Source organism: Trifolium pratense, linkage group LG4 (genome assembly GCF_020283565.1).
Source record: "Trifolium pratense cultivar HEN17-A07 linkage group LG4, ARS_RC_1.1, whole genome shotgun sequence".
Lineage (NCBI taxonomy): Eukaryota > Viridiplantae > Streptophyta > Magnoliopsida > Fabales > Fabaceae > Trifolium > Trifolium pratense.
This window is the reverse complement of record NC_060062.1, coordinates 26,491,572-26,506,473: the sequence shown is the minus strand read 5'-3', so window position 1 is coordinate 26,506,473 and position 14,902 is coordinate 26,491,572. Positions and strand designations below refer to the sequence as shown.

Below are 14,902 nucleotides of genomic sequence, written 5' to 3'. Positions count from 1 at the left end.
CGGCATCAAATACTGAAAATTTATTTTGTGACTTGATCCTCACCATCATTATAAGTCGTTTCATTTGGAAATCTATTTTCCAAATGTCTCAGATATTTTAAGTGCATTTGGAAAATTATATTTCTCTTTTCAAATGAATGTGTTTGGATTTAAATTGTTACATGTCTAAATATTGTTCAATGTATATGAAAGGACCTGTAATTCTTTAAATTTCAATGTTTACATGTTTGTATGTGGTTCAATGTGTTAAGATTGAATTTTCATAACAAGACTAACTGATTTTATTGATATTCACCATGCTCTTTATAGAGCTGAGATTACAAAAAGCTTAAAAATAGAAAAACTAACTGACAGAGTAGCTGATTAACAGTTACTTCTAAAACAAGTAAAGTCCAAAAACTAACACGAGGCCCAAACTAGAAACCTTATATATGCAAGATTCTCTCCCTTAAACTAATTGTGGTTGCACAAAATACACAATCAGTTTATCATTGGCATTCCTATAACTCCAAGCTGCCTTCGAAACCTTTCAAAAGTATCAGCATCAAAGGCTTTGTGAATAAGTCTGCGAGCTGATCCTTGGTGCCACAGTACCTTACATTGATGTGCTTACTTCTACCATGGAACAATAAATTTTTGGACAATTTTATTGTGAAACTATTGTCTCATAGAATAGCAATATGTCAAATAACCTATTATCCCAAAAGCTTAAGCTGTTAGGATAGAGTCACATCGATGGTTTTATATTATTTCTAACACGCCCCCTCATGCAAGAGCTCACTTGGGCTTGAAGCGTGGATATTGCATATGCCCACCTACCATATGCTTAAATTCCACTTTTTAATTAGAAAGTGAGGGGAGCGGGGACCGAACTCTAGACCACTTAGAGGCTCTGATATCATATCAAATAACTGATTATCCCAAAAGCTTAAGCTGTTAGGATAGAGCCACATTAATAATTTTATATTATTTCTAACAAATACTCTCTTGTTTTACCTGACCTATTTCCTCCAGAATTCTCTTCATCCAAATGGCCTGACTAGCAGCTCCAGCAGCAGCCACAAACTCAACTACAATGGTAGAGAGGGTAGGGTCACTATTGGTTGGTTTTTAGAAGACCATGCTACCGCACCTTCAACCACATAAGCACTAGTACTTTTTTTTGTCTTCTAAGTCTCCAACATATATGCTAACAATAAGAATTCTGTCATCTGTATCTATTTTCAAAAACAAGGTTTCTTCATTTCGGCTTCTTTTAAATCCTTCTTGAACAAAATACTCTTCAGTACGATAAAACCAAGCTCTAGGAGTCTGTTTTAATCCATAAAGTGCTTTATGCAACTTGTACACCATATTCTCTTTTCCCTTTTTGACATATTCTTTAGGCTGATCCACATACACATCTTCAGTCAAAATTCCATATAGAAATGCTGATTTAACATCACACCTAAGTAGAGTATCTAACAAGTAAACTATACCAACGACCCTGCTAAGTATTTAAAGGGAGGGTGTTTCTTAAATTACAAGGCACCAATTATCTAAAGGGATGAATCACAAAAAAAGGAGGGTTTCTTAAATAATCAGGTATTAATTATACTATCATCAAGAACAAACAAAAGCTAAAAAAATTCTGCTTCCGGAAAGAGATCAAAACGGTCAATAATACTTTTTTTAAAAACAGAAATAAGTTGGAGAGAATACAGACCATAAAACTACACTGCATGATTGTGTACTATAATATACTACAACCAAAAATATGAAATTTCTCATCGATAAACAAATGTAAGCATTGTAAATAACAAATGAGTAGAGATCCAAATTTACAACTCTTTCTTCAAAGAATAAATGACTAAAAGACATTCCTCAATATCCCATCATGGGTATAGTAGAGAGAACATTCACCTACTGGAACTTTGTACCATGAACTATTTCTGAACAGTTGCTAATACAACGGAGAACCCCACTTCAATGAGGCTTTCTATGTGAGGCCAAAAGAATTCTTATATAGTTCCTCAAAGAATCTTGAGGTTGTCTGCGGAGTGATGAAATCGAAGTATAGAGTATTCACATTATCAGAATCACTTGCTTCGCTTTTTGGCCTCACTATACAGTATAACTCCGAGTACTGTGAGTGAATAACCCATCATTCCAGTGACTGAAACTGGATTTTTAAATATCAGAATTGAAACTACAACTGCTACAGCTCCTTTTGCATTCCCAAGTACCTATATGAGCCAATTCTTGGTGATTAGTTAACTAAATATCAAATACTGGACAACATGAAAAATGCATATCTTGCCAACAATTTATCAACTTGCTTATCCTCATTTGAGTCATACTCGTTAAAACTTTCCCTGATCTAATACCCTTTACAAAGAAATACAAGCCTAGATACAAATTTTAAAATTGCATTTGTCTATCCGAAACATCAAACCAAACCCTACAATTTTACAACAATTATATATCTTTTTAATCAACTAGCCACACAACAAATTGTAGCAGTCAGCATTTGGCCAAAGAAATGTTAATGATCTGAATCAATAAAATCAGAAATGTCACGGAACAGTGAGCAGCAATAGCAACTCTAGGTCGAATATATGAAATAGCAGACAAAATTTCAATAAAAATTGAAAATACTCCCTCCGTCCCTTATTATAAGCACCTCTTGGTGTTTTTCACGCATATTAAGAAAAGTTGGTAGTGTAATTAATGTGTACTTTTTAGATGTTACAATTACTAAATTGTCCTTGGTGAAAAGATGTATTTGTAGTTGACGTTACGGATTACAATGCAAAGTAGGGTTATGTTTGGAAAAGTAATAATAAATGTGTCTAGGGAATTGAAAAGGGGCTTATATTTAGGGACAAATTTTATGTTTTTAAGAGTGCTTATAATTAGGGACGGAGGGAGTACTATCCTAGCACTAGCTAAAGGGATCCATCCAGCAGAAAAATTTCAGCAGAAATCCCTGAACGCCCCCGAGAGATTTGAATTTTAAGAAACTTGTTAATGACAATTGCACATAATTGATGTTCCAACACAAAAGACAGCAGGCATGTTCATTTGAGTAGAAAACAAGTTGTACTTGTGCGAGTGTGACTATATGAAAAAGGGAGACATACCTGAAGAGTGAGAGCACTGGTGTGTTTCGTGACCAAAAAATTGGTCAGGTTGACAAAATATGCTAGTGAGGAATTGAATAGAAGGTACCAAATGATCTTCGGATCATCTCTAGCAAGAGCCAACGTGATGCCAACCACATTTTCTTCCATATAAAGTGCAGCAGGAAGAAGGAAAACAACAGCCATTGGAGCCATGTACAGCAGAAGGTTCATAGAATTCAGCTTCTCCCTAATACACAACAAGAAGAATGTCAGTGCCCATTAATTATATAATAATAACTCGACGACAGTAGAAAACAAAGTAATTAGGTAAATAGCATGTTACTTATACATACCCTTCAGAAGAAAGTAAAATTCCTTGTAACACTGTTTTTAGGGCTCGTGCCGCTGTAGCTGCAATACATATTATGAATCCAAACAAATGAAAGCTCGGTTCGCCCTATAAGCAAAAATAGAAAAGAATAACAAATGCATCAGAAGCCATAAAGTATCCATATTTTCCACTTATCTATATCACTTGAAGAATACAGATTAAAGTAAAAAGATTGACCACTACTGATGCTGAGAAACTAAAGCGTATAAACATATTTTCTTAGTTTGGTTTCAAAAAGCCCGTCACCAAAACAACAAATAAATCCATCAGAAACAGAGGACAGTCAGGACACCACACACACACACATGAACATAACAAGTTCCTATTGCCAGAAATTTGATTATTTGTTACGCCTATTCGCAACTCAAAAGTAGAGATTCTTGTAAAACAAAGTTAGCTCTGCTACTTAGACAAACCTAAACTCTACTACTTAGACAAACCTAAACCAGGTATTTCAATGATTATATAAGTAAAGATTCTTTTGTACAATGGAAGTAATAGATCACTCTCCTACATTCCCTTCAACTGCTCATAATATATCAAACTAGATCTGTATTTTTGCTAAAGTAGCCAAAGTTAGAATCAGTACAGGCAAATAAACACTCTGAGATACTAATGACTCTTGACACAAGTAGCAAGGACCATAATTCCCTTTCCAAGTCTTATAAATGGATGAAAACAAATTTCCCTTTTAACGAAGTACGTACTAGCTTTAAAAAAAAGTCCATGACCACACTTTAGGCGCGACATCAAGGCTTAAAAAAATTACTGCCACAACTACATTAAGGATGCATAAGCCACAGGTGATTATATGATTCTCTGCATTATCAAGGATCAAAGATCACACCGCGACTGCAATTATCCGCAATACGAAGGATCGCAACCGCATCTGCAATTTAAAACCTTGGTCTAGCTTCTAATACCAAAAGTCTAGAAAACATAAATACACAATAAAAACTTGATTGACAGTTTTTCTTATAATCCACTGCCGTCCCAAGATATCCTCACGACTTAGACATTTTGGTCTACTACGAGACTAATCCTCGAGTTGACATCCGAACTAAATCTTTATTTTTTTCACTCGGTGTTCGACCGCTCCCCAAATACACAAAAATTACTGTTTTAATCATGTTAATTTTTTTCATAACTTGTGATTAATGCACTAATTTAATCATTCCAAAATTGCTATATCACTATCACTATAATATATTATAAATAAATTTCTCTGTAGCACGAACACTCCTGATCTTATCAAAGGCGTATCCATTATCCGACGACACTAGTCACGAAACTGACACATGTAATTACATTCAATTATTCTATCTTTTAAAATTCATTATCGTTGTTGTTGATGTGTCAATGTCGTGTCATGTGTATGTACTTTATACATATATTTAATTTTCTTAAATAGGAAAGTACTTGAGCAAAAATTAAATACTTACAAAAGCTAATCCAAAAATAGTAGCACAGTATATTCCTATTATCCTATTATATATGCAAATTTGATCACCGACACAAAGTGATCACCGACAGACAAGTCAATGAAATAGAAAACTAAAATTGCAGAAATAAAAATAAAAAGGCAAAAACAATTAAAAAAGTGATTATTTACTTTACTTACCCCACTAGCAATGATAACACCAGTAACAACAGGAAGAAGAGCAAGATAAGTAAGAAAAGCTTCTCTCTTAAACGTCATAAGATAAGCAAAAACGGCAGTAAAAAAAGGAGTAGTAGCACCAACAGCTTGATTAAACGACACAGGTAGATACCGTAGGGAAATATTACCAAAAACGACGGAAACACAGAAAACCAAACTCAAAGTAGCAATTTTAATAAATTGAAGATTAGAACGAATGAATTGCATTGGAACCATTTTGAACCAAGCAATTGCAATATAGCTGAATAAAGAACATGCTGTCATATGACACATGGTTAAGAAAATTGGGTATTTGAAACCATAGTTAGATAGAAGATATTTGTTTAAGAGTAATACACCAATGTTTGATGAATACCATGATGAGATTAGTAATATTGTGAATGTTTTGCTTGATTCTTTCATTTTTGGGAAGGAAGGGTATTATTGGAATTTTTGTGGGGTTTTGTTCATGGATGGATGGATCTGTGATGTGAGGAATTGTTGTTTTGTATTTAAAGTGTAAAGAAAGAAAAAGAGAGTTATGATTATTGTATGAGTGAAGGAAAGGTAAAAGAACGCGTATACAAACGGGGACTAACTTAGTTAGTTGCATTCAACTTCTCTGCACTTTCTTTAATACGTGTGTGTGTGTATTTTTTTAGTTTTTTAATTTTTATTTTGTAAATAAAGTATATCTTCTTGACACGGTTCAATAATGATTGACGCTGAACTTGATAGGAAGAATCATGGTTTGATTCTCCACAACTGCAATTGGTAGGAGACTTGAACCACTTGATGTTAAAACTGATCTTGTAACAGATTATGCGGTCTAGTGGGCCGGATACTGGTAGTGAAAACAAATAAAACATCTTTTACACGGTTCACGTGAGTTTAATTCAGTTGATAAGGATATTGCATTATATATGTAAGAGCTGAGATTCGAATTTCGAACATACTATTTGTTAAACTTTAAGGTGAAATTTCTAGTTATTAACTTGACAAAGAAAAAAAACTTACATATACAAGACATATAAAACATAAGTTGAACTATTATATAGCTGAAATTTCTAGTTTCTTCAAATTTTAGAAATTTGATGAACAACTTAAAACTTTTAAAATATAAGGGATCAATTTGAAACAAAATAAATATAAGAGATCAACTTAAAATCTAAAATAAACATAAGGGATTAAATGTGCAATTAAGAATAAAAAAAAAGTTTTAGGCAAAATTACACCACAGGTCTTTTATCTTATTTTTTTGTAACACTTTGGTCCTTTATCTTTTTTTTGTAACACTTTGGTCCTTTATCTTTTATTTGTAACACTTTAGTCCTTTATTTTTTTTATTTGTAACACTTTAGTCCTTTTTTTTGTAACAGTTTGGTCCTTTATCTTTTTTTATTTGTAACACTTTGGTCCTTTATTTTTTAGAAATAAATAAGATAAGGACCAAAGTGTTACAAAAAAAAAGATAAATGACCAAATTGTTACAAAAAAAAATAAAGGACCAAACTGTTACAAAAAAATAAGATAAAGGACCTGTAGTGTAATTTTGCCCAAGTTTTATTTATAACTGTGCCGACCAATAGTTCAAGTGACCGCTTAGGGATATAATTATAGACAAAATAGTCATAGCATCTCCAACGGTGATATCACTTTGGGTATCTCCTTACAATGCCATGTAATATTTATGCAACCCATACATTTTATTTTTTTTGTTTATAACACTTTTTGAGTATCATCCATTAATAACAAGTGGTCTCTTTTATATTTATTTTTTTATTTTGTCTAAATAAAAATAAAAATTATTTAATTTAATAAATACGTAAATAAATAAATTAATAATTAAATATAATGAGAAATACATGACAATAAATAAAAATTGGTGAAGAAAACAAATAAAATATGACTTGAGAACAAAACAAATAAAAATTGTGTAATATATAGAATAACATGAAATATCTTCAAATTAACATCCAACTACAAGAAGAAAAAAAAGTTTTCTGCACTGTTGTTGAAGAAACGAAATTGAATGAAAACTTATGAAATGAAAGGCAAAAAAGAAATAAAATCTTCCTATAGTAAAAAAAAAAGAGAAGATCTGATCATTGAATGTCAACGGTAATATTTTAACATATATGGAAGCTAATAATAACATTAAACTGATGATACGGTACCTTATTTAAAGTACCGGTATCATTTTGATACCCTATGTGCTACGTCATGGAACTCCAATGATAAAAAAAAAAAAATAAGACACTGTATCATTAGTCCATGAAACACACTTAGATACTCTTATCGGAGATATGTTCTAAGAGGAATCAAGTATTTATTAATGCATCTTTAAGATAGCGGTATAAAATTAGATAGTAAGATCAAGATTGTTTGATTGAGATTGGACGTTTCAAATTTCAGAATTAGAGTTTATATATTTTAAGAAATTAAAATTGTTTTAAAATATGAACTCTTCGATTTGATTGGATGATTACAATTTGTTAATGCAATTTGATTGCGCGGTGGCGACTATATTGGATCAATTTCTATAGGGTAATTGTTAAGAAAAGGTGTAAACATAAAATTAAAATGAGTTATGATATTTGAACATTTAAAATTTGACACCGTATTTTAATACTCTATAAAAAATAATTTATTTATAATAATCGAATCTCGAATACTCCATTTATTCACATTTAAAATAAATTTTCTACCCATTTAAAAAAATGAACTAACTAATTCAAAAACAAAAATAAAATATATACTGTATGCAGATTCTTTCCCCTAATTTGTTTTAGGAAATATTGTGCAGATCAATTGGAAAATTTGGACACTAGTTAACTTCCGTTCCTAATTACCCATTTTCAAGTAGAAAGTGATTCGAAAATATTGGTCGACATGATAACAGGAAACTACAATATTAACGGAAATATTCCTACTTTGATCAAGCGTATTCGTGATTTCAAGAACATGAATTGGCATTTTCGGTTTAACCATACATGACGAGAAGGAAACAAATCAACTGATTGGTTAGTTAATTTCAGTCTAACTTTGAATTCTTTTGATTTGCATGTATCTGATGCCTGCATGTCTCAGATTGTTGGCATATTGTTCTAGGTTTTTTTTTTTTTTTTTTCTCTACCCTCCTTTTATAACCCAAAAAAAATCCATGCAAACAAACAATGTAGAGAATCGCATTTGGCGGAAGGACTGGAGGAAGGAATTGGGAATGGAATGGTAAAGCCGGTCCAAACGCCGCCTTGTTTGTTTTCTACTTTTTCAATTAAATAGAAAGCTGAACAAGTCCAACTGGCTCAATTTGTGAACTAACCTACTAGTCATATTAGAAAATTCGAGTCATATTTAATATTTTAATCTTACAAACTTACTAGTTACAATACAATACTCATATTTTTAGTTTGGTAAAGCAGAATATTCTTAAAAGACCACCACAATTTTGGTCTTTTAAAGTCTATTTCATTTGTATAAAAAAAAAGTGTATTTCATTTATTAATTATTTTGGCTTTCAGATTTATTTAGGTATTCAATTTTATTTTCAAATGAATTTTTTAATCAATTTATTTTGTTTAGCAGTTTAGTGGTTAAAAATTTCACCTTAAATATGAATAAGTGAAATGTATGAGGTTTGAACCGCATCTTCTACATAATATATGTAATTTCTCAAACAATACATTCATCTATGTATTCTCTAATATCTAACTAGATGTATTATGTGGAGGACAATTCTCCCCTTTAGACGTGATATAGTGGCAAATATAAGTATTTGTAAATAAGGACTTAGCGTTTAGGATCCTCCTTTACGTCCTTAATTTGCATTGCCATATTCACATCACATGGAAGTTGAGAGGGATTGCTCACTCTGCACTTAACTTTCGTGGTTCATATGTCAAATTAAAATTTCAATTTCAATATTTAATTGTAGTATAGTAACATGCATGTGAGCTAGTTTGCCTAAAAAAGAAGAAAAATAATAAAACATGTGAGCTAGTTTGCCTATAAATCGTAGAAGTCTCGTATCACAGTGTACAAATGTATATAGATGGATTTTATTTTATTTTTGGTCTTTAATCCCCTAAAATTGTTTTTATCAGAAATTAAGTTATCTCAAACAATTCGTTTTAAGATATTATTAAGCATTTGAGTTCAATACCTTAATTCGTATAGGTCGATTTTTTATATAGTTGAATCTTTTATAACCGTTTTATTTAGCTCCATTTTCCTTAATTTTGAAAAATTGATAAATTTTATCAATTTTTTTACTGGATAAATTTCTTTGATTATGTGACAAAGTTTAGGCAAGTTTAAAAATTTTAGGCAAATGCTATTTGTGATACATGTAATTGTGGTAATAAAAGGGTTTAAAATTTTAAACTAAATAAAATCACCCACATGTATGATTTATTTCATTTTTTATTTATTTATAAATGTATGATTTATTTTACCTTTTTTGATAAATTAAGGTAATTTAGACATAAAGAAAAATTAAACTTTAAATCTATGTTAGACACTCCAAATCATCTCCTTCTTAGGATTTGGATTGTATAACTTTGTGGCGGGAAAGACATATGTCATTCAATGCTTATAGGCCATGGGATGATTAACATAAGGATTTAGATAAAACCACGTGTTTTAAAAAACTTGAAGAGCCCAAAGAACACAGCACAAACGATTTCTATATATGTTCTTCCTCATGTAAGCCGCCGTCGAGTATGACCACCACCTCCGACCAAGCCAACGATAAACAAACCACCGCCTTCGTCACATTTTTTATATCCAGGTCGTCTTTTCTTTCTAAAAAAAAGAGCAGGCCACGTGGCATGATATGATGCAAATGATCGATCAAATGGATAAGATTATCCCAAAGGCACACTAACACTTGGGTTGGTGCATCGGTATTGGCTTGGGACCTGGGAGTGTGCTCCTCTTGAGGTCTGAGGTTCGATTCTCTTTGGTGCCAATTTGAGAGGGCTAATTTAGCTTCTTCAAAAAAAAAAAAACTTTATTTAGGAAAATTTTGTGCATTTCTTACATTTATCCTATTGTTTAGGAAAATTTTAATCCCTGATCGATCTTTCTTCAAAATTCCATACATGATCGTTTATTTTGTTACTTGGGGGTGTGCTTCTTCCCTAGCAGGAAAATTTCCTAATCTGTGAATGTGGTCACCTTAACTTAACCTTACCGTTCATTTATCTTTGCCTAACTAATTAAACTTCTTTAAGGACCACATATATCTATAGTCAAAACATTGGTACTTTAATTTTTTTTAATTATTATTGGAAGAAAAAAAAGCACTGGTTAGGTCCAATATTTTGACTTCATAGTTCACCCAAATTTTTTTTTTCTCTTCATAGAAAGTGAATTCAAAACCACCTAAATTAAGTCGTGCATTGATGTTAGACCTTCCTGCCTAAATATAAAATGCAACGTGTGTACTTATCATAACGAACACAAATTAACTCACCAAAAAACAAAAAGAAACTAAGTAGGGGAAGTCAAAGTTTGGAATATTGAAGAAAATTTCCCACCTCGTTTGATTCTTGAATGCAATGACATATGGTCAATGTTAGGCGTACATGCATTTATTAATAAAACAATAAAATTACCATAGAAATTCAGTTTTTCAGACGAAAACATATTGGAGTTTCTTAAAAATTATAGAGTGGGGGTTAGAGAGAGCTAAAATTATTCTAATGAAAGACATAAAAGAAAAACAACTAAAACTGTTCAGTGAAGCGCATTTGCATATTTTTTTAAATTTTCTCATTCCATCACTCATCTTCTCCCCTACCCCTTAGTAATTCGGAAAACATTCTCTTAATTTTTTATAGTGTAAACTTTATACTAGAAAAACAGTTCGGAACGTATTTTCTGAATTTTTTTGCGCGCTAGAGGAGTAGGCGAGAAAGTGAGTGGGTGAGATGAGAAAATTTTTTTGGCAACAAACTATCCAGTCCAGCCCATTAGCGTATTGATGTATAACATATCTCAACTGATCTGATCCATATTCAAGTGATCTGCAAGAATGACCATTCATCTTGCAATTAATTACCTTCCTAAAACTGATTTGTGCCCACTGTAAAAGTATGCTCAACCATCAATATAAAATTTGTTGTAATATTTCCAAATTTGTCGTTGGAATTGATTATTAAAATATTCTCAAATTTGCTGTAATATTTTCATCATTAGCAAAGTTTATTCTTTCATTGAAGATAGTTATTCCAGATTTCTACTGGCACAACAAACACAGATCCTAAAAATTAGGAAATAAGTAAATTCATACACCATAATACACCATAATTTAGACAATAGGAAAAAAATAGCCTTCAAGTGAGAAAACACAAGCCATCGTGGCCACGATAGGTGCGATGGATGTGCAAAAAAAACACAAACCCAGCTGAAAAACTATAAATAGAGTCTCCCTCCTCCACTATTATTCATTGAGAAATATTGAGAACAATTCAATATTCATAAGAGAGTTAGGAGAACTCTAAGGAGGATGCAAGGAGGCTTAGGTGCTCCAAGGGCATAAGGGTAATCTTTATGTTTTATTTTCCTTATTGTTTTGTTATGGTGTTTAGTAGCTAAACCTCATCAGGGTTAGGTCAAGTAGATGAACTCTCATAAGAATGCTTGAGAACATGTAATCTGATTATTCCCAAGTCTATATACAAATTGTTATTCATTTATTATCTATCAGTATTTGTATTTATCGTTTTATACACTAGCATATATGAACATACGCATATTCTATTAGTAACTAGGGTCGAAGTGGATATCGTGACACATCTAAGACTTCAGAAACAAAGGGATACTATAACCCACTTACAGAAGACCATTAAATTCAGTATCTACGGTGAGGTTAGAGATTAAGAATTACACATAGCTAAATTCTGTACTGATATTAGAGAACCAGTTACGCTAGAGAACTTGTTAAATTAGGAACCTAGAAAGGTAGGGATGCCTATTGCAGGCTGAACCCGTTAAGGGTAAGGACACGAAATAACGAAGGCTAAACCTAGTTTGATTGATTTACCCTAAGCAGATTACAATAGAAGTAGGTATAGCTAAACTAAGCTTACTTTAATAGAAATTAATCTCCAGATAATACGTCATTAGTAAGCAGATATAACGCCAATTACCAAGCAGGAATGGGGGAGGAATTCGAAAAGTACTTAACCACTTGTTCTCATCTAAAACTCAACTCTTTATTACAACTGCTCTTTACTTTAATTGTTATTTATTGTTATTGTTATTTGTCAAAAACCCCCCTTCCAAAAAAAAATGAATGCAAAACTTTTTACTTTAAGTTACTTTTAAGAGCATTAATTCATAATCAAACTAATAACCTTGACACAATCCATGTGGAGACGATAACTTACTACTTTATTACTTGGTAGTGATTATGTACACTTGCAGAACCACCGTCAACATTTTTCATAAATATAAATATAATCATTTTAATCAATATGACTACACATATTATTATTATTATTATTATTATTATTATTATTATTATTATTATTATTATTATTATTATTATTAAAAATAATAAGGTAATTAACAAGAGGGAGAGAGAGGCCCAAACCCAACTTGCCCCCTGCCCAAATTCGTCGCTGCTCAAAATACTATATAAACTTTTATAGATATATAGATTATTTAATTAAATCTAACTAACTCCATATTTTTTTTAGTAGAAGACACTATTCTAAATTTCTGATGATGATTTTTCATCACTCAACCAAACAAAGTTAAGTTTAAAGAGAGAACGGTCAATTCAAAAGACTAATATATTAGTTGAGAGAACGCTTCTATGTTCCAAGTGAGACTCCCTATCAATACAACACACAAAGGTTAGGAGTATAAACCTAAAATGAGAGATCAAAACAAAATACTAAGTAGGAAAAATCTTTGACTTTAAAGATTCTTAATTTTTTATTTTATTTGAAAAAATATCAATTAAGCAAATTTTTTTATATTTATTAATTATTTTAACGACTAATTTTATCAAACAATAAATTTAATTAGCTAATTTAGGGTAAATAGTGTTATACCCCCCTGCAAAATAGGCGAGTTTTGCGTTACCCCCTGCAAAATATTTTTTTGAGATTACCCCCTGCAATGTCAAGATTCTTTGCGTTACCCCCCTGGCATAACAAGTGGGCATATGACATGGAAGAATCTTGACGTGGCATGACACGTGGAAATTTATTTATTTATTTATAATTGCCAACTCATTAATTAATGTGAGTTTTTAATTAAAAAAATGAAAAAAAAAAACTTAAAAGTTGTTATATTTTTATGAACTTACTTAAAAGAAAGTTTTTTTTTTTTTTGACTAAAAGTTGTTATTATATATATAAAAAAAATTCTTATATATATATAATAACTAATAATAGAGTAACAAAAAAAAACGAAGATGAAAAAAAACTAATAATAATAATAGTAACCAAAAAACTAATAATAATAATAATAATAATAACTAATATTATTATTAGTTAAAATATGTGATTGCAGTTTTTTTTTTTGGTTATATTAGTTAAAATATGTGATTGCAGTTTTTTTTTTGTTACTCTATTATTATTATTATTATTAGTAAAATTACAGAAATGCCCCTGTTGCTCTATTCTTTCAAAAATTAAAAGAATGGGTATTTTGGTCCAACTCAAAAGGTGCACCTTGCTAACTTAGACCTAACTAGGGTCTAAGTTAGAAAACCCCTATATATATATATATATATATAAGAATTTTTTTTTATATATAATAACAACTTTTAGTCAAAAAAAAAAACTTTCTTTTAAGTAAATTCATAAAAATATAACAACTTTTAAGTTTTTTTTTTCATTTTTTTAATTAAAAACCCACATTAATTAATGAGTTGGCAATTAAAAATAAATAAAAAATAAATTAATTTCCACGTGTCATGCCACATCAAGATTCTTCCATGTCATATGCTCACTTGTTAAGCCAGGGGGGTAACGCAAAGAATCTTGACATTACAGGGGGGTAATCTCAAAAAAATATTTTGCAGGGGGGTAACGCAAAACTCGTCTATTTTGCAGGGGGGTATAACACTATTTACCCGCTAATTTATTATCAAGTAACTTATCCACAATTTACTATAAGTTCATCCACCGGATATATATATATATATATATATATATATATATATATATATATATATATATATATATATATAGGGGACGGATCAAAGTACAACGGTGTAACATTTGAGTAATGTTACACCGCTCAATAATGCTTTAACGAATATAAATTTTACAAAATCCACCGTTGGATTGAAAGTTTATATCGTATAGATCATCTATGTTGAATTGTATAAAAATCTAAAATCGTTTGATATGTTTTTTAGATAGATCAAGATTAACGATATTCAATAAAAACGCATAAACCATTAATCTTCATCGGTCTCAATAACATATCAAACGATTTTAGATTTTTGTAAAATTTAACATGGATGATCTATACGATATAAGCTTTCAATCCAATGGTGGATTTTGTAAAATTTGTATTCGTTAAAGCGTTATTGAGCGGTGTAACATTACTCAAATGTTACACCGGTGTAATTTGATCCCTCCTCATATATATATATATGGGTCAAGATCAAATGACAGAAACTAGTTTGACACCAAATGTTACACCTCTCAATAACATTTTAACCGATATAAATTTTATAAAATCTACCGTTGGATTGAAAGTTTATATCATATAGATCATTTGTGTAAAATTTCAGAC

The 14,902-nt window shown here is 30.8% G+C and overlaps 1 protein-coding gene across 1 annotated transcript; it reads right to left on the bottom strand.

The window, feature by feature from the left end:
* Positions 1-1,740: 1,740 nt before the first annotated feature.
* LOC123920979 (probable sugar phosphate/phosphate translocator At3g11320) lies at positions 1,741-5,738 on the bottom strand. The gene is made up of 4 exons (XM_045973348.1): positions 5,117-5,738; positions 3,458-3,561; positions 3,123-3,351; positions 1,741-2,225 (listed from the first exon to the last, which is right to left on the bottom strand). Exons 1-4 carry the CDS (start codon positions 5,555-5,557, stop codon positions 2,079-2,081), a joined length of 921 nt encoding a protein of 306 aa, XP_045829304.1. The 5' UTR covers positions 5,558-5,738; the 3' UTR covers positions 1,741-2,078.
* Positions 5,739-14,902: the final 9,164 nt, after the last annotated feature.

What these genes read in the sequence shown, in the direction of transcription:
- LOC123920979 (XM_045973348.1), bottom strand. Translation starts at nt 5,557, where the DNA reads ATGAAAGAATCAAGCAAAACATTCACAATATTACTAATCTCATCATGG. An exon ending in GTGTTATCATTGCTAGTGGG is followed by an intron (nt 3,562 to 5,116) that starts GTAAGTAAAGTA and finishes TTTTGCTTATAG; the next exon opens with GGCGAACCGAGCTTTCATTT. An exon ending in ATTTTACTTTCTTCTGAAGG is followed by an intron (nt 3,352 to 3,457) that starts GTATGTATAAGT and finishes GTTGTGTATTAG; the next exon opens with GGAGAAGCTGAATTCTATGA.